Here is a 19,931-nt window from a genome sequence, read left to right as displayed (position 1 = left end):
AAGTCTAGGTTTTGTAGGGCCAGGTCACAGCTTTGTTACCACTGCATAGGACAGGGATGCACACTGGTTTCTGTTTCCTTTTGGCCTTCCTAGCTCAGCTCTGCATCCGCACCCTCCAAATGCAGCCTGCAGCCAGCAGGCTGAATCCCAGTCCCCAATTCCAGTTAAACAAAAACACATCAGAAAAGAGGAGAAAAATTACATTTGGAGGTGTTAGGGCAAATTTAGAGATGGGAAAAGAGAAAAGCATAATAGCATAATAAATATAACACAGAAAATCTTTTGCCTTTTACCTATATGGCACATCAAACCTGCTTATACATTAATGTCACGTTCATGATGCCATCTATAATGATACCACCTATGAGACCAGCTACAGAAGAGAAAATATCTATTACAAAAGAAAATGCACAGAAATATTTTGCATTCACATCTGGTTTTAAATACTGTTTTAACAAAACCAAATGTGCAAACCAATCTGTCTGTAATAGATATAACTACTTATAACCATATCTTACTGAATGCCACGTAAGCTTTTTCTATATTTGTTTCATTTCATATGGCAGGATTTTATATCTTTTTTCAATGGTCCCTTTGTATGCTTGGCCAGTTTCTAATTTTAAATACATTCTTCACCACACAAGTTAAAAAAAAAAAATTGCTTTTTGAACAGAACTATAAACCCCTAACAGTTAATCACTGACTTTTATATAGTGCAGTATTAGCTCTAGTGTTTCTGTGAACATGAATCCCATTTACAAAAATCCCTCTATCAGTTTCAACTGCAGTTAGCTGCCTTCCAGAAATACAGATTAAAAATGCAACTGCTGATGCATGAGTTTCAAATACACTATGTATTTCTAAACATCACTCCAAGCTGCTCACTTGCTGTTCTGTAGTACACTCTAGTAAGATTCAAAAGGATGAGCTCATACACAGATGAGCCAATGTTGCAAGGAAGATCAACTGAGTGCTCAGGTCCAGTGACATACATAAATGGATTTTTTTTTTTTCCCAATTGACTAATGTTCTGAGGGAAACAAGTCCCTTCTGGTGAAAGGTAATTTAGTGGATTAATTTGACTTTATATTGCCATTTATGTACAAGATATCCAACCAAGCCTTGCAGTAACAAGTAATTCAAACAGCAAGATTGCTTTTGATTGCTTATAATCTACATGCTTAGATAAATGTCCAAGCAAAAAGATGGGCATTAATTCATATGAGTTTACACTCATTCATCTTCGAATACAAACACCATAAATGCAGTCTTGTTAACTCTCACAAATTTTGGCCCACCAGATACAGCCTCAGGATTATGTAAGAAAGCACCAGCCTTTAGGTTGGTTTGAGAAAATAAACTGAGAGAGATAGATGTCTTCTCACAGTAAAGGTGTCCTTCACTCAAGGGCCTGGTGCCTTTATTCATCTGCATCTCTATAGACTGGGATTTCTAGGCACAGCCTTTCCACTTAATATCTTGTTAATATTTCCAAATTCCTTTTCATAAGCTAAAGATCCAGTGTGAAATTTAGATGGTAATTAACTCTCTCCATTTCATAGATTACATAATGAGAAATTGCACAATGTTATTTCAGATGGAAACTGAGAGAAATAGGATCTCTCATACTCTGCCACAGAAATATCCACTCCAAGCTACTCTATCACATCAGTTGGATAGAGCAAGCAAGAGTAAGGAAATTTAGAAACCCAGATCAATATAAGATAAACTGTGTTATTTTTCATAACCAGACTAAAAGAAGGTTTAGTTCTCTGGCGATGTTTCCATCTCAAACAATGCAACTCTTTGGCTCAAGTCCAAAATAGGCATGTCTCAATAATCCCAGCTTTAGCCTTCAACAAGAGGCGAGAATCAATACTCTCCTTCTTAATTCATTTTCTACCACAGGAAAGCATAGGCATGAACAGCACTGATGGGTCTTAGCAAACTGTAAAATGAAAGCTCAAAAACCATAGACTTTCTGTTTAATTCCTACAATTTTGGGAGGAGGGCACAACTCATAACTTTTCAACTTCCTAGCTAGCACTGGCAACTCTACAAAAACACTTTATGACCAAACAATTCTTACAGAAAACTGAGGCCAAAAAACCCCCACCAAACCCAGCAATGAAAAGACCACGAGACATACCTTTAGAACGGTTTGTTTCATAACCCTGTTGTGTTTTAAAGGACTGAGGTTCAAAACATGGAACAATCTTAGGCTCCGTTACAGGAGTTGTCTCTCCCGTGTGCTTGGACGGCGTGCTTTCATCTCTGTCCCCACTCAACCCCTGCGCCTTTGGAGAGAGTCTCACTGGTTCTTCTCTACGCTGTAACGCAAAGGTTTCTGAACGTGCATTTGCCGAGTTAGTTTCTCCTATGTGCCTGGCCTCGTTAATATGTAGTTCATTGGCTTGCAAAAATACTTTTGTTTGATTAGCAGCTGAGGTTTTGAATAAGGTATTAGATTCAACACTACATGAGCTTGCGTGACTTGCAGGAGATACACCAGCAGAATGGCCAGTACTTTCCACGATATCCGTTTCCCTTGCAGGAGCAGCAACAGGATTAAAGAAGATCTGAGAGGTAGAGACATTGTGGCCAAAGTCCTCTGCGAGCAGTGCCCCAGTCCCACTGCTGGGCAGAGCATCAACCTCCGAAACAGAATCCTCCGTCAGGGCGACAAAGTCAGAGGGGGTCTGGGCAGCCGTGAGGTCAGCCGAGAGCAGCGGGGACTGCAAGGAGCTTCCCATGCACTCTGTCGTCTCAGCCGAACATGGAGGAGAGGACTTGGCAATCACAGGTTCGCTTTCCACGTACGATTTAACCTCCAGCAAGCACCTGGACTGCTGCACAGAGGAAACTGATTGACCCTCCGGAGCTGGTTTGGAAAATTTGTAGTGTGATGAGAAAGATTTAGGGAGAAGTTTTCGCGTGGATTGTTTGACAGAGCATCGGCTCTGCTCCTCTGCAAAGCCTGAATCATCACCCTCATTCTTCCCAGAGCTTATGCAATTTATAAAGACATTCTTATTAGCTGAGGGCTCCTTTCCCTTTTCAAAATCATCTGTCAAAGACCTTGTTATCTTCTTGCTACGTGAGCTGCCAAAGCCAACTGAATGCCTTCCTCTGCTTTTAAAGTGTTCCTCTAAGTTCAGTTTTTGAAAAGTGCTGAGAGAGGACTGGGCACCATTTGAGATGTTAATGTTTTGACTAGCCGAGTCAGCCTTCTGCTCGCTCCCTTTCTTGTTATGGAAGCTAATGGAAGGAGTGCGGAAAATACTACGGCGCTTGCCTGTGCTCCCTGAGCTGGAGTTAGTGCTGGATGGGGAGGAGGTGTGGACACCAATGGCATTAGCAGAAGAAGGTGAGGAAGGAAGGGAGTCGTGTCTCCGGCTAATACTTCTCCTGAATATTGGCAACCGAGATACTAGAGTCGATCGTCTGGATCCTGAGTCCCCCATCAGGGCACAAAGCGTCCGTGGCTCTTTGCAGCCAATGAACTAACCTGCGGGGGGGGGGGGGGGGGGCAACAAAAAAAGAGAGAAATAATTCAGCCTCGAAGTCCACTCGAAGAGGCTTTAAGTCAGCCTAAATACATGAGATGCCAACATCAATTTTACGTACAGCTGCAAGTTGTTGCATATGCATTACTGAAGATTTTTAGAATTTCAAAGTGTTCAATAGGCAGCAGTGAAAACCCAGCAGCTGAGCAAAGATGTGGCTCAAAACATTCTATAGATGAGAGATACCATATTATATATGATGTATTATACAATGCAGATCACACTAGGTAACAGTATAAAATCTACATGCCAAAAGATATACAAATATATCACCCAAATGTCCTTGGTTTTGTAAGTTCTTGGGACAAGTCTTACAAACTGTAAGCTCTCAGAGGAGACTTGATTTTTCATGATCTGAGTAGAACAAAATGCTATTTTCTGTTCCTAAATACTCAGATTTTTGCAAGAAAGAAGAGGATTTAAATTTTCCAATCTTCACTGAACTTTTAGTTGGATTTTTAATTCCTGTATGTGCTCTTGCTGAAGGCTGTATGTATCACCTTACAGAAGAGAAAATGCTGGCATTGCAGTCAAGCTAAAATATGCACCACCAAAAATTCTTCCTAAGGAGCTATAAGTTCTAGGAATTTACTGTCAAAATATGGGATCATGTTTCTGGATTTGAACTTTATGTTTCCTTTGAAAACTTCTCTGAAATCCTCTTGTAGCCTTAATTATAATTAGCTATTTTTGCAGTTTTTTGAAATTCGTGAAGAGTTTCATACACAGACACTTGGCATTTTTTGTAAATATTTAAGCAATAAAAACTTATTTTTATCAGCACAGCAGATGTACTAGAAGAAAATTAATCTTTATGAAATATATACCAGTTCTATCTCCTTTTTGTTCTGGTTATAATAAACTATGGCTGTGAGAGACAGGACCACGGATAGAGCAATAAAAACGTGTGATATATAATCACAAGAACAAGAGAGGCTGTAGGTATAATGCCTGAGTGCAACTTCATGAGCTGCAAGTGTTCAGCACACAGGAATAAACATCAGGTCATTTATCTAAACAATGTTTGTATGTCAAGTGCAAAAACAAATTCATTCATCTAATGAACAATTTAATATTCATTATGCAGCTACAACAAATATCTATGAACAATATATATTTATACAGTGTATATATACACACACACATATATAAAAAATAAAAATGGGAAAATTTAAGGAGTAATAAAGCTACATATATGCTATATTACTGTGAAATAAAGGGTAACGATTAAGTTCAGAGACTAATTCTGACTAGACATTGGACTGTACTTTCTGCATTGTTAACACTTTTAAAAAAACCTAGTACAACTCCAGTCTGAACATGCACTGCCAAGCAGCCACAATATTCAGAAGCACCAGGAATCAATAAGCAATTTTGTAGTTTAAGATGAGAGAAACCAGCTGGGAATGGTCACTAATTCCTAGAAGTCATTGGTGATCTCTGATGACAAGCTAAAACCTGACCTAGGCAATACCAAGGTCCTGTGATTGAAACCCAAATTTGAATTCAGTCTGATTGGGACAGAACTGATGATACAGGCACCCACACAGGTTATCAGAATAACTTTGTATCCACCAAAGGAACTGATGCACAGCCAGTTCTTCCATTTCACTGACACATAAGGTACTTTGCATTTACAGCAGTGCAAGAACAAAAGCAGAGCCAACAGCGCAGAAGCTGAGGCCCTGTGAACTCACATAGGGGCTTATGTTATACCAGCTTGTTTGTCTGTCCACAATTCAGCCTACTGAAAATAGGCTTTGGAAAGCCACATGCAACCCTCTCCACCCTCCCTGTACAAACCTCTCGCGGTTTTTTAAGCATTTCCAGACCTACTGTGTTGGGGTTTTTTTGCTTTTGTGAACATGTACTTGCTGGCGTGCTGATATGTAAGGATATGCATATACACACAACACAAGATTATTTAGAGATTGTGAGGGTTCTTCCTTGTATTTTAAGGAGACATCATAAACTGCTGAAAAAAGACTTTAGAATGCAGTTTTACAGCTGCAGTAAATGAGCAAAATATTTTGAAAATACATTAAATTGCTATAGGCATTTTATGCTTAGATAAAACATTTGCTCCCATCATTCACTCTCCTGCCCACACCTTAATTGTCAGTTCACTGGAGAACAAACCATCCTGGTTTATAATTATGAAATTCTCTGAGCTGAGAGCAAAAGGAAGCTGAAAACTGAGCAAAAAGCACTTATTGTAACTTTTGCTGGAAATACAAAGGCTGTGTCTAAATCATAATAGAGATTATTCCTAATAACTGACCCATGCATATACACAGCCTTCGTTTTCCAGGTGGCAACAATTTTTAATAGAATATATTGCCTCTAACTGCAGATAATAAAATGGCATTTATTCATTCATTCTTCCTTCCTTGCCTCTTGAAGGAAGAGCACAAATAAACTGTCAACATTTCTCTTATTGCCTAAGCAGCAGAAATCCTCACCTGTAAAATATGAACTAATTGTAATATACTGTTCTTTCTAGGTCTTCAATAGCTATCAGAGAACATTTCTCAAAACACACACATACATATACACATACATGTATATATGCATATACAGTTTGAATACTTTGAATATTGTATTGTATTAATATTTTGAATATTATTTGCATATACCATTTATTATATATATACACACACATTTTGCAGTGTAGAAGTGCCAAAGTTTAGCACTGAGTTAAAGTGAGAATTCTACTTGCAACACAGGAAAAAAAAATATGTATTTGAAGATATTAATACCCTCAGATATTAATAAAATAAGATTTTTTTTTTTTTTTTTTTTTGCTTATTGCAGAGAAGTTATAAACTGTCCTATTATGAACGAAATAGGAGGTGTTTCCTTTCAGTCTCCACATTTAAGGTAATTACATGTGCTTACCACTTTATAGCAGTAACCCTTACAGAGTGAAACTCACTCCAGCTATATATTCTCTTCAAAACCACTAATTTTCTGTATCTAACATCCTCATCCCTACTGGCATCATTCTTAAAAGCTGCAAGAGAGGAAAAACAAAACAGCAGAGAAAGATACCTTTGCGATGGCATTATGCCATTCCAGATGACTCTTTCAAATTTAAACTGGACAATTCTGATCCTACACAATCAATCTAGGACCTAATACAAAGCTCCATGTATCTTAAAAAATCACTGGGTTTTCAGAATACTAGCAAGAAGTCAAGTAAACAAGAATGATCAAAGAAAAGTGACAGTCTAGGAAGGCTTTCAATTAGATCAGGCTCCTTGTTTAGGACAAAATACATTTTGCATCATTATCACATAACATGAACAGTCAAAAAGTAGTCTACACAGTATTCTGTACAGAGGTCTGAATCTTGGTCAAATACACAAACCATTAATTTGTAATACTTTCTAATTCTAAAATCCAGTTATTGCTGAAACTGAAGTGTTTACTCAGTGCTACAGTACATACACATTCAAATTTTGCTTTTTATGGAATGGATTTTTGATGCATGGTTTTGCATCTGGTATTACACAAGACAGAGTTTGATATACTGAAGGAAAATAAGTAAACTATTTTGAAAACATTTAATTGCAGCCAGAGTAATGGTGGTTTATTTCAGGATCTGCTCTTCCTCAAGAGCTTGGCTACAGTTCACAGTTTCTGAGGCCCTGTGCTGAAACCAATGCAAACAAGAAACAGGCAAAGTGTGAAGAAAACATTTTCCCTCTTATTAGCAATTTTAAAAGTTAATCAAAATGGAAATAGTTTCCTTCCACATTGGTCTGCACCAAGATGTTGCAAAATTAATCTCAAAAAAAATCTTAAAGTCATGTATTTAACTGACAGAGAAAAAAGAGGCCAAGTTTTTTTTATACTTGAGGCTTATTCTTTCCACACAGGAAATCTTTGAAAGAACCATCCAACTATACAATATTAGGCCTTTATCTTGCCTACAGCAGTTGTATGAGTATAAAAATCCATAAATGTGCAGGGTAAGAATTATACGAGCTCTGTATTTTATATGTTACAAAATATATGTATTTTGTCAAAAGAAACAAATTGCTCAACTTTCAGACAGTGAATGTAACAGCGGAAAAAGCCCTACAAGTGTTAAAACAGGTAAAATTGTCAAAATATTACACCAATATCTCCAGAAAAATCTACTCCACCAATACACCAGCTGAAAAATAAAAGCCAGTATTTTTTTATTTCAGCTTCTGCCAAGCAGTTACTCACACAAGTGTGCCGGAGTGCCGTGCATTCAATAAAGAGCAACTCTCGCTGGTGGTTTTGAACTCCAGTAGATGGAGCCATGGATCTACTTTTTCATTGACTGCAAGTACGAAAAAGCAACAGCCAGTGCCTTTTACATTTCACATTGCCTTTGAGGCAAAATTTAGGACTTGAAATTATTTGTGAATTTTACCATTATCATAATTACATGTACATACCAAAAGCTAATATATGCTTATTCAACAGAGAACTGTAACGCGTAGGCCAATACAAACACTCCCTTTATAAATAATCAACCTGCTACTACCTCTCAAAACTTTTTAAACAAAGCTTTCCTAAAGACGTTCTCCTGAAAGATGCACCTCCTAGAAATATCAAACAATATCTTCCGTGCAAAGAACAAAACTGAATTAGACACAGGACACATAGCTGAAAGGCCCCAATCTTAAATCAGAGCAGAACATCAATACTCATCTTCTCCCTACCTCTCTCCTCCACAGCACTATGATTTTTAGGCTGCACTCAGTTTAAGGAAGATAATATGTTTTCTTTAATGCTTTGAATCACCAATCATATAATAAAGCAAAACACACAGGACTAACGTGAATCTTAAACTGCGAATGTGATCCCATCCCTCACGTGAGCACTTCCGTATGGCAGGAGGAAAGGACCACGTGATAGACATAGTCTCTTATAGACTAGCTGGCTCCAGACCTACACAGAAACTAAATTTACCCCAGGATACTACAAATACCCACAAAAACACATGAAAATAAATATTTTTATTTGTTGGTGAGTCAACAGAAGTCCTAATGCAGCTGATGCACTTGTAAGGAGCAGTTCTTTAGCCCAAGGGGTAACATCATAGCCTATGGCTCCCACCCGAATCATTAAACTTCCATCATTCAGATTCCAGCACTATATTGTCCTCAGCATTTAAGCATTCCCGCCTTCAATATTGATCACGTTTTATTCCAGTATTATTTGTCTCTCTAGTACATTTGTGACTTGTTTTTACCTGCATAGCTCCCAGAGGTCACTATGTGAGAGCAATCCTGTACACAAGAAGAACATAAGAGCCTTAAAAAGCCATTAAAATATTGTTTTACATTTAAAACAAAAGCAAACAAAAGAAACACCTGCATATAAATACTTAGGGCTTTAGTTATTATCAAGGATAATGTAACTGGATTAATAGGGTCTTACTAAAAATATTAGCAAAGCCAAATGCCTGTACAATAGAAGGCACTAGCTAAGAAAGGTGGGATTGTCGATACTGAAGCAATACGTTTTTGCAAATGGAATGAGTGAAATTCCTTCTAATACAGAACAGCTTCATTTGCTTTTGTCAATAACACACTTCCCTTTTCTTTCCTTGTGCATGTAACCTTTGCAGCATGGTACAGAGCTCAAGAATATATTTTGTGGAACAGCGGCCACAGCCGTATTCTTGGTGCAAAATTTTGTAAGCTACTACCATGCCTGCACTTGCTTGGAGTTTAATTTTTCTGAACAGTTTTTATAAACAGAAGAATAGCCAACACAGGGAGCCAAACCTTTAAAAAATTATGTGTGTCTACACATGCACACACGTACAACTCCACACGCTTTTTCCCTCTGTACTGAAAACTGATTGGCCAAAATAGCTTTTATATATGTGGAAATAGCTTTTATATATCTGGAAAAAAAGAATACAGAATCCAAGCACTGAGGCGTTCTAAGGCAAGACATGAGATTTCTTTCAGTTTCCTGTGTCCTGCAGCCCATGCTTTCAGGAAATAAGAGAGGAAGCAGGCAGATAAATTTGCAATAAATAAATTTGAAGCCACGCACACATCAAAACCCCATCTCCCATTTTGACTGATCTTGTACAAGTTGAAGACAGCTATTTCGTAAGTCCATAACTGCTATTCCCAGTGCTAGGATGAAATTAGAAGTGTAACAAACATTCAAAGAAGAAAACAAGATAAGTTATCTATATATCCTCTTTTGACTTTAAATTAACCAGAAGGCAAATGTTAGCATGAGACAGGTCATGTGTGACTCATTCTTTCATTATCACTGGGTAAGTAAATTCATCCCACTTGTACCAGGTGAACTGCTAGTTTACTAAAAGAGAACCAGGAAAACTGATCTCTAGAAACCTAGACACCACAGTTCTCTCCTACCTACATTTAAATCATCCCCTACTTCAAATGCCTCTGCATCACACCAAAGGTTATCTCAAAGCACTTCAGTGTAATATGCAAAATATTGGAACAGAAGTGAACCAATCTTACTGGTAGTCTGGTACACACACCCAGCAGCCAGTTACCCTTCAGTAAGAGCTGGGATCATCTACTGGCAAAAGGTTGACTGTGTGAAGAAGATAAACAACTAACTTTCACCTGTTCAACAATCAAACACAACAGGTCAGAAACAAGGCAAGGACCATACCACAGTGAAGCAGCAGTCAGATTCATGTGACTGGGTTTTGGTGTGTTGTGCTGTGTTGGTTTTTTAACAGAGGAGAAACAATACCTCTCACCTCTGTCACTTATCTGGACTCTGGAGAAGTGTACAATGCATTTCTTACAACATCTGGTATTCACAACACTTATAGGTTAATTAGAAACAGTTACAAGTATAAATAATAACTTGGAAATAGAAGTATCAAAGAGGATATGCTTGCTTTGTGATTCAAATGTCATGGCATGCACTCCCCTGATTACCTTTCTCAAATGTGTTTGTAAGCAATGAATTATTCACTTTTAACAAGTGCAGTGGACTTACACAGGTCCCTGAGCGCATGTGGAAATTATACCATAACGGGACAAAAAGACATTGACTAACATTGAGACATCTTTGGTGGACATAGAGATGGCAGTCTGGTGACTGGGCAGGATTCAACATGATCAAATGGCATCCTTCTTCCCTCACACCTTTCTCTCCTCTCACCCCCACTCATGATGCACATGGTAGTGTTTTTATAATGCTTAGAGATAGCAGAAAATCTTGTTCAATTAAGGCTTTAAGGAAAATAATTATGTTTGGACTTCACACTAAATACTAGGATTTAGTCATAAATGTGGGATGTGTTCATTTATAGACAGCAATTTGACTTTCAGTTGTATTTTAACCAAAAAGGAAAAGCAACCTAGAAATAATCAAGGATCTTCTTTTTTCTTCATACAGAAAAAAAGGTGTAACATGCCCACTAGAGCACTGACTCATTTGCACATCGGAAAACAGCAGATCTAGCGTTTGCCTCAGTCCAGGACATTAAGAGAGGGAAAGACTCCTTGCCAGCCGTTTGCTCTGGAATTCGAGTGGAACAGATCACCACTGCGCAAGCCAGCTGGTATTCTCACGAGGAAAATACCGGGAATAACACAGCCCTAGCTCTGTACCCATGGTGCACTGTTCACTGCATAAAATTTGTTGGTAGCATGAAGCAAAGCACCAATATTGGCTACAGCTCCCACAGGCATTCAAAGCATCTCTATCAGCTTCCCCACAAAAAAACCCAAACTTTCTTAAAATATTCTGCTGGCTCACAAGACATCATAAGTGTCTCTGAAGCATGATCCAGCTGATTTGCACGGTCAGTAGTGAATTCAAGTTCTGCTTTAATGTGCTCCTTCTAAAATCTGTCTTGCAATGTATTACAAATGCGTATGTCTCGCTCACTTCAAGCAACCATCTCATAACTGTCTCAGCACTACGCGGTCCCAGCAGAACTGAGAGTCTTTGTCCTGTGCTCTCCTGTGTCTATTCCTCTTATCTTCCAGAATCACAACTTCAGTGTCATCAGTAATTTATTTTTTTGCTAAAGCTTACTGCATGTTTTCCAGTCTGGCTGCTTTTCAGTCTCAAGTGCTGCCTGCTTCTGCTGTGTATATGGCAACCACAGTGACAACAAGGGCTGGGGTCATTTATTACGTCTGTCGCCAGCTGAACATGTGACCTTAACTGCATTAAAATGGACCAAATCCTCATCTGTTGTAAATTCATGGGGCTCCACTGAAGTGAATCATGCTGATATAAACCATTTGGCCTTTCATCCCTATAAGCCTCAGTCACCCCATCTGTAATTCTTCTTTAACTCTTGCAAAAGCAACACTTGGACATGTATGATCTAATCACTCCTGGTACACAGACTCCCAATTTAAGTGGATGGAAGCAGGATTTTGTTTGAGTCTTTTTTATGCCAACCAAGTACAGAATCTCTTAATGGATTATAATGAAAATTGATAAAACCCTAACAAATTAATCATGCAGTTCTGAAAACCCATACACCTGTGCTCCGTTCCTACTTCTCCCTAAGTGTCTGCTTAGAGCCACTGTTGAAAACAGACTACTGAGACAGAGGGACCTTACAGCCTCACAGTGAAAAGGTCTGGGCAATAAGAACTCTTCCAGGGGATCCAGATAAGTGAAAGGATTTTAAAACTAAAATAAAATAAATCAATGTGGCTAATAGTATTCGTGAAAGCAAACCATGAAAGCTTTGCCTAACATTAGGCAGACTAATTTACAGATTGGTCTTTGATTAATAATAAGGTAATTGTAGTACATCACTGTAGCAGCTGTAGACTATGTTACCATGAAATAATATATCATTAACAGCAAAAGGAGCAAGAATGTTCTTTTCCAAATTCCCCTAAACTCGACAGAAGAGAATAATTCCCAACTCGTGCCTTGAAGGAAGTCTGCAAAAAGGTGCAAAATGAACTGATAATCCTCAGACTGCCTGTTCCAGGCAAGGTACTCACAGCTTACTAAACTCTAATGAAAGGGAACCACATGATTCCTGTTCCCTGCAGGTTTTACCACACATAAGATGCATGCCTCATGGGGCTGAATATTAAATACATTCATAATTACCATCCCCAATATTGTGTAATTTTATTATTTTAATTGCAAACTAATTACTTTAGTTTCTTTATATGTTAATGTACTCCACTGGACACCACTTATAAGACTACATTTTTAGGAATCAATCATACTACATTTAGAAATAAATCATAATACTTATCACATTCTACTTAAGACTTCCATGAATCTTAGCAGACTCAGGCAATTCCCCTTTTGCTATACTGAAAATATAATTATTTCTAGATTAGATTTATCAGACTCATTTCAATCTATCTTCTTACTAATAAAAACAATGAAAGAGAATAAAACTCAAGACAACTGAATATATTCATGTACTTGAATTCTGATTGCAAGTTGTTAATCAAACATTAAAACACAGTGGCTTACATTTCTGCAGCAATGAGTATAGCACACTTCAGGAAAAACAAGTGCCACAGCAGTAATGCCCAGAACCACATACACCAAGATTATACACACATAGTAAAGACCTGCATTTTGTTTTGAAAACTGAAGGTTAAGAAGATCTAAGCATAAAACTGAAGCCCACAAAGCAAGCACAGAAAGGGGAAAAAGAAACCAGCTTGCAAACTCAGAGCTGCCTAACCAGAAAAAAAACAGCATGGAAGTTCATAGGAGTCCTAGAAAAATAAACACCTAATTTCATTTGCTGTCCTTTGGATTTAGGAACCCAACTCTGGAAATTCACAGATTGTAGTCACAAAACAACACAGACTGCTGTTAATGTTAGGATTGAAAGCAAAGTTCAGCACAGAAAAGTTTACAAAAAGATGGTATACCACAGTTTCAAATTACCCCAAGTACTAAATAAATATCCAGATGTTAAGTGGAAGAGTAAGGCTCTTGGAAGCCATCAGCTGTGTTCCCCCTACTTAGCAATGATCTGCTCTGTGACCAAGGGAGCCATGAGAAACCATCCCTCTCATCTAACACATGGATCATACTGAGGCATTGTAGTTTTGTCCTGTAAAAGCAGCTTGAGACTACTAGATGGAAGGTTGCAGAAAAGAAATGCTGCATTATCAGAGAATTATGAGGTATTATACCAGGAATATTTTAATCTAATAGATATTTTAACTTCATGTTTAGAATTCATATTTTAGAAATAGCCAAATAAAGACCTTTGGATGATACATAACATTTTTTAGGAGGATTTAATTGATTAAAAAGTAAGCAAAATAGTTTGTCAAATTAATTTTCTACAACTTCTTCACATAAATCTTCGTTAAAATTATTGACATCAACGTAACGCCTTATAAACTCAAGACAATTCTAATAGTCAGCACTATATGAGAAGAAGCAGCAGCGACCTGTCCACAGTTACTGTCAAAACCAGGTTTCACAGTCAGGTTGGTACTATTTGGGAATCAAATACTAAATCTGATTCCCAAACAAATACTTCTCCCAGGCATCCCCATTAATACAAAAGGTGTTGTAGCATGAAAAGGCGAAGGAGACAGGGAGTGCTGAAAAGCAACCCTTTGGAAAGAATAACAGGCAAGGAGAAATACTGATCATATTAAGGGAGAATGTTTCCAGAAAAGGAAAGCTATATGGTGGCTGCTATGAACAAATGACTAAGTTTGTTTCATTCAGCTTGCTCGAGAAACAAGAAAGTGTACACTTAGGCCCAAAATGGCTGAAAGAACTGTTTTCACCCCAAGGTAGTCAATTAATAATCTTTTACAACTGCCTTTTGTTCTACAGTTTATTGCCTTACCATATTGCCTCTCACAACCAAGAGGATTACCTGTTATTTGAATCTCCCTCCACCACCACTTTCAACAGTTTCGAATAATTATCCCCAAAACTAATCAGAGCAGGTGACAGTTAATCTTATCAGATAACGCTTTTACTGTACATTCCTGGATGTCTCTGGTGTGCCTTGTCATTGTTAACCAAAACAAAGCTGTATAGCTTTGAAGGGTCTTTAATCAGATTCCATCATTTTGTCCAAGTTGGTATCGTTTGCTTCCCTTTATCATCAAATATAATTCTCAAAGCAAGCCTGATCTTCTGAAAGATCAGGGATACTTGTGAAAGCATTTTTATAAAAGCTAGTGTTTTAAGTCAGTCCTGGAAGTCCAATCAAAAAATTAGCTTCTTAGCAGGGTACAATCCATTTGTACTCTGCCTCCTGGCTGGAACAACAGAGAGCAAGAGATGACTACACCATGCCTACAAGTTTGCTAGGAAGACAAATTGCTATTTCTTTACAACATGTTCCCTCACATCTAAGAAACACAGATCTGTAGCCCACATTTTGCCTCCAACAACTTTCAGCATATAAAAAAGTTCAGCAAATAAAAAGAGACAGAAAATTGGTGAGCAAGGATGCCAACAGCAACAGAGAAATGATGACAGAAACAATCTCTCATGTCAATTCAGAGTGGGAAGTTTGGAGACCTATCTCAAGGCAGAGGAATATAGAGAACAGGTAAGGCATCATCCTAACAGGAGAGATACCTATTGAAATACAGAACTGCTTAGAAACTCCAGGAAGAAATTAAAGTGTCCTCTCAACCTCAATTTGCCCCTCAATTTGAGTGTCCTCTCAATTTGGATGTGTCTCCAGAAGATAAATGTCTAGAACAGACAGTTAATGAAAAACCAGCTAGAAAATGCAAAATAAAAAGAAGTTAATAAAAGATACAAAGATGGAAAAAAAGAGAAGTTTGGTGATGAAACTATGTTTGAACAAGGAATAGTCCTAAAGTCAGCCTGATTTATTTCTATTTTTAAAATTCCATTGAAAAATATCTTGCAGAAGAGTTTACTGACACTTATTGATTAATGACATTATCTCAGAGCCGCTCAAACTCAACTGGAACTTACAAAAAGGACCTTCTGAACAAGCACGCTGCAAGGTTCGATTTTTCTTGTGCTAACTCACAGATGCTAACTAATTCAATTCTGCCAAGCACTTAAGCACATGCTTGACTTTAAGAATGAGAATAACCTCATCCCTATTCAGTAAAACACTTAAAAGCACATACTTAACTTTCAAAACATGAGTGGTCCCATTGACTTCAATGGGACATAAGCACAATACTGAGTGCTTTGCTGGATCAGTGCACAAGGATATAATTTAGCCCCCCTTCACCAGATGAGTTGGACATCCTGTGTCTTGCCATTTCATAATAAAAGACAGAATAGTAAAACAAACTTTAAAGGGTAAAATTAACTACATAGTAACTATAAACCAAATCGCCCTATTCTGAATGCTTTTCAGGGTTATTGTAAAAGCCAAAATGAATTATCGGTATATTTTATACAGTAAGAACAAATGAATATATTATTTTCTTAAATTTATGCACAAGCCTAATTGCTATGCAGGCACAATTAAGAAGATCTAAGAAATGCAAAACCAAGGTACCATATGGTTCTCAGTTCCAAAAATCAGAGACATAAAAGCAGATTTCACACGCTTGTGTGTGAACACAAAACTCCGATTAAAAGACAGCTAAATACAGCAGGTCTCCATGCTTTCCTGAGTTTTTTAAACACAGTTTTGAATGCATAAAAGAGGTGTCAAAAAACAAGCCTGGGTATTTCCCAATTACCTCAATCACTCTTAATAAGTAAACAGTTTGCACACTAATTATTTAAAGGTTAATAATTTCAGGTTAAAGAGGGGATTCAGAAGCACATACTACTCCATTTCTGCATATATACTTATGAGATACCAACATCTGTGTATTGCTGACCTCTGACTCTATACAGATCTGAGGTTTTGCTGATTTAGTTATGCTCTTTTGAGATAAGTGAGATAAGTAGTTTTGCACATTGTTCATTTTACACGAGCATATTTTGGCTGCTTTAGTAGCACTGATGAGTCTGAAGAAAGTTGGGGGGAAAGATATTAGTAAACAGGAGGGAAAATTCAGAAAATTAAGCTGTATGATCTCATTTACTGCATAAGCACTCACAACTCAGTAACTACAAGCCCACAGCTAAAAGTTTTGGACAGCTTTAAGATTTAGCTCATTATAGTGTCTATTCATGACTTGCTCCATCACACCCAAGCTCTACAATATTAAATAGCAATAGCACTTCCATACTTCCAAAGTGGCCCCCAAATACCAGAAAGCGTGTTGTGAATACAAACATACAGTCTCTCAGCTGTTGCAAAAGCAGTTATTCAAGACCCATCCTTTCTCCATGGCCCTCAAGTAATCAGATAACAAAACTCACACTCCCAGCAGTAAACATTCCTATTGCGGCTTGTATTACAAAGACTGGTCCTTCCCATTATAAGGGCTTGCTTTTACAAATTTCATAATTTTAGCTTATTCTGCTTAGATGTATCTGCTTCAAAGTGGCAAATGTCAGTCAGAAAGCTTCGTTGCACCTGAAAGCGAAGCCAATAACTGATTTATTACAGTCAATAGCTCAATGTCCAAGTGGATACCAGTAATGAGTCACGTCCCTCAAGGGTCTGTACTGGGACCAATGCTATTTAGTATCTTCATGAATGACATAGACAGTGGGATTGAGTGCACCCTCAGCAAGTCTGCGGATGACACCAAGCAGAGCGGTGCAGCTGATATGCTAGAGGGAAGGGATGCCATCCGGAGGGACCTTGACAGGCTTGAAAAGTGGGCCCACGGGAACTTCATGAAGTTCAACAAGGACAAGTGCAATGTCCTGCACCTGGGTCGAGGCAATCCCCAATATCAATACAGACTGGAGATGAATGGATTAAGGGCAGCCCTGCAGAGAAGGGCTTGGGGATACCAGTGGATGGCACATTGGACAGAGGAGGGCCACAAAAATGATCAGCAGGCTGGAACACCTCTCCTATGAGGAAAGGCTGAGAGAGTTGGGGTTGTTCAGCCTGGAGAAGAGAAGGCTCCGGGCAGACCTTACTGCAGCCTTTCAATACTTAAAGGGGGCTTATAAGTAAGACAGAGGGAGACTTTTCACCAGGGCCTGTAGTGACAGGACAAGGGGCAACAGTTTTAAACTGAAAGAGGGTAGGCTTAGACTGGACATAAGGAAGAAATTTTTTTATGATGAAGGTAGTGAGACACTGGAACAGGTTGCCCAGAGAAGCTGTGGATGCCCCATCATTGGAAGTGTTCAAGTTCTGTTTGGATTGGGCTTTAAGCAACCTGATTAGTGAAAGATGCCCCTGCCCATGGCAGAGGGGTTGAACTAGATGATCTTTAAAGGTCCCTTCCAACCCAAACCATTCTGTGATTCTGTGAGTCTGCCCAATTCCCAGAGCTACAAAGAAGTGCAGAAAGTCATCTAAAACCTGTCAGCTGCACAGAATAGCTAGAAAGCCTGCTAGAATAACTCCACAAAGCAAGAGACCCTGTATGCTAGTGTCAAACTTAAATTCCAGGTGACCCACAAAGGTGCCCCAAAGCTGATTTTGAGATATGTAGCTCTGGAAAAGTCCCTTAATGGGCAACGTAAAAATTAAAATAAGCCAGCAACACGATTCAGACTGCACACTAGGAAGGAAAACATCTTCCGTTTAGAACAACTGCTTAACACGGCTGCTGAACCAGGCCCTCCTACACCATAGCACAATATGTGAATGTATTCCCAAAACACAGCAGATTTACATCTGAATACCAAAACATTTACTGATCTCCATATATTCTAATTTTCATGTACTCCTTGATCTTTTTCTTTGTTACATAATGAAGTTTTTAAACTGGCACAAACTAGTAAGTTAAAAGCCAGAATGGGGACACTTAAGCTACTGTTATTACCAGCTTCTGTGAATAAGAACTCTTGTTAATACCCAAAATGAGCATACTTGCTCAACAGTGAATCTCTTTGCACATTTGCTGCTCTCCTTGTATTTTCATGAATTTATTTTCCAGAAAGGGAATGTGTCCTTTGATTATTCTTCTTCATAAAAAAAAAAAATCAAGTTATCTAACCAAAACACACTACTACTTATTAGACACATTAACAGGGAATGTTCTCTTAAAAGATGCAAACTGCAACCAAAATTCAAAAGAATAACATTGGCTGAATTCCAACAGCGATAGTTAGATTAAGCAACCTTATTTTGAAACTTTGAAGCAACCTTCTGAATTCTGGTGTTATTCTTGTGGGGATATGCATAGATGGCATAACCAAGATATGGATAGCATGAATCAGGAGCAAGCACACAGTGTCTAGAAGTCTCACCAGGACAGTGAGGATATTAATACTTAGCCTAGTAGCTCTCATTAGTCCTAACTGTCAACTGCATGTGTTAGACAATAAGCAGTTGCTTTGCACTTGTAAATCACGCATTTAAGCAAGTATCCTGTTTGCAGACTGTCTTTGCACACTGTAAAAACAATGCTAACAAAATAACATGAAGAGAAGGAGTTACAGTCCACAGAGGGGACATGTTTGGAAGTAATAAAGGAGAGCTCTGTTGCTGGATAGCAAACTGCCAGCTTCAAAGCAAGCAAACCAACCTCTCTGCTTTAGCAGAGCAGGATGTATTTTGTATAAAATTTCTAGAACTTAAAAAGTTGAACTAGTGACAGCACTGTGCCATCTTGCCAGCTTGGATGACATATTCAAAAACACCTGACATACAGCAGTCTTAACTAGTCAGTCTTACCAAGATCTTTTGAAAAACCATAATTCTGTGCAGAGGGACAATGAGTACTTTTAAAAATCTACTATATCTGACTACTGCTACATAGGCTGCAGCAAAAAGCTGCATAAACTTAATGAGATAATTTCACAGAGTGTTACATTCAATGCTTTTATGCTCAGTGATGACATAGGATGGCAACAGCAAGTCTCACTTACTTTCTTCTGTCAAGAGCATATGTCACCAAGGCAAGTCTCACACATACCATGTGCAGGACATGACTAAGAAACAATGTAATAATCCTCCAGCCTCTGACAGGGACCAGACAGTGTGACCTAGTAAAAGAAAATACTGAATGGAAATGAAGTCTTTTCTTAAAAAGAAAAATGCTGCTTAAAAAAAAGTTTCAAGATAGTTTTTCTTCTTCAACTGGTGACAATAATATAAAGTATTTTAAAAAAGCTTATTATTTCAGAAGCCATTTAGTATTTGGATTAGATCAGTGCCTGCAGGCCCTGTCTCAGGCCCCCTATGATATGCGATACACCTACATTTAAGAAAATATGGTCCATACTTCAATGGGCTTACAACTCAAATACAAAACAGATATCTGAATTTAACTAACAAAGGTGCAAGATGAAATTAAAATAATGGTATAGAAACTACGGTTATTTTTTTACGGTATGAATTTTTCTATTGTGGTTCTAAGTTAGTCTTAC

The 19,931-nt window shown here is 38.1% G+C and overlaps 1 protein-coding gene across 2 annotated transcripts in view; it reads right to left on the bottom strand.

The window, feature by feature from the left end:
• CCSER1 (coiled-coil serine rich protein 1) overlaps positions 1-19,931 on the bottom strand; it is a 731,922-nt gene that overhangs the window by 650,295 nt on the left and 61,696 nt on the right. For both annotated transcript variants that reach the window (XM_075500578.1, XM_075500579.1), the window contains exon 2: positions 2,150-3,508. In XM_075500578.1, the coding sequence (XP_075356693.1) occupies positions 2,150-3,464 (1,315 nt within the window). In that variant the 5' untranslated portion in view covers positions 3,465-3,508. The remainder of the gene's footprint in view (positions 1-2,149; positions 3,509-19,931) is intronic.

The sequence above is a fragment of the Mycteria americana genome, chromosome 4 (assembly GCF_035582795.1).
Source record: "Mycteria americana isolate JAX WOST 10 ecotype Jacksonville Zoo and Gardens chromosome 4, USCA_MyAme_1.0, whole genome shotgun sequence".
In the NCBI taxonomy this organism is placed as follows: Eukaryota; Metazoa; Chordata; class Aves; order Ciconiiformes; family Ciconiidae; genus Mycteria; species Mycteria americana.
The sequence above is the reverse complement of the archived record's forward strand: the minus strand, read 5'-3'. Positions and strand labels throughout refer to the sequence as shown.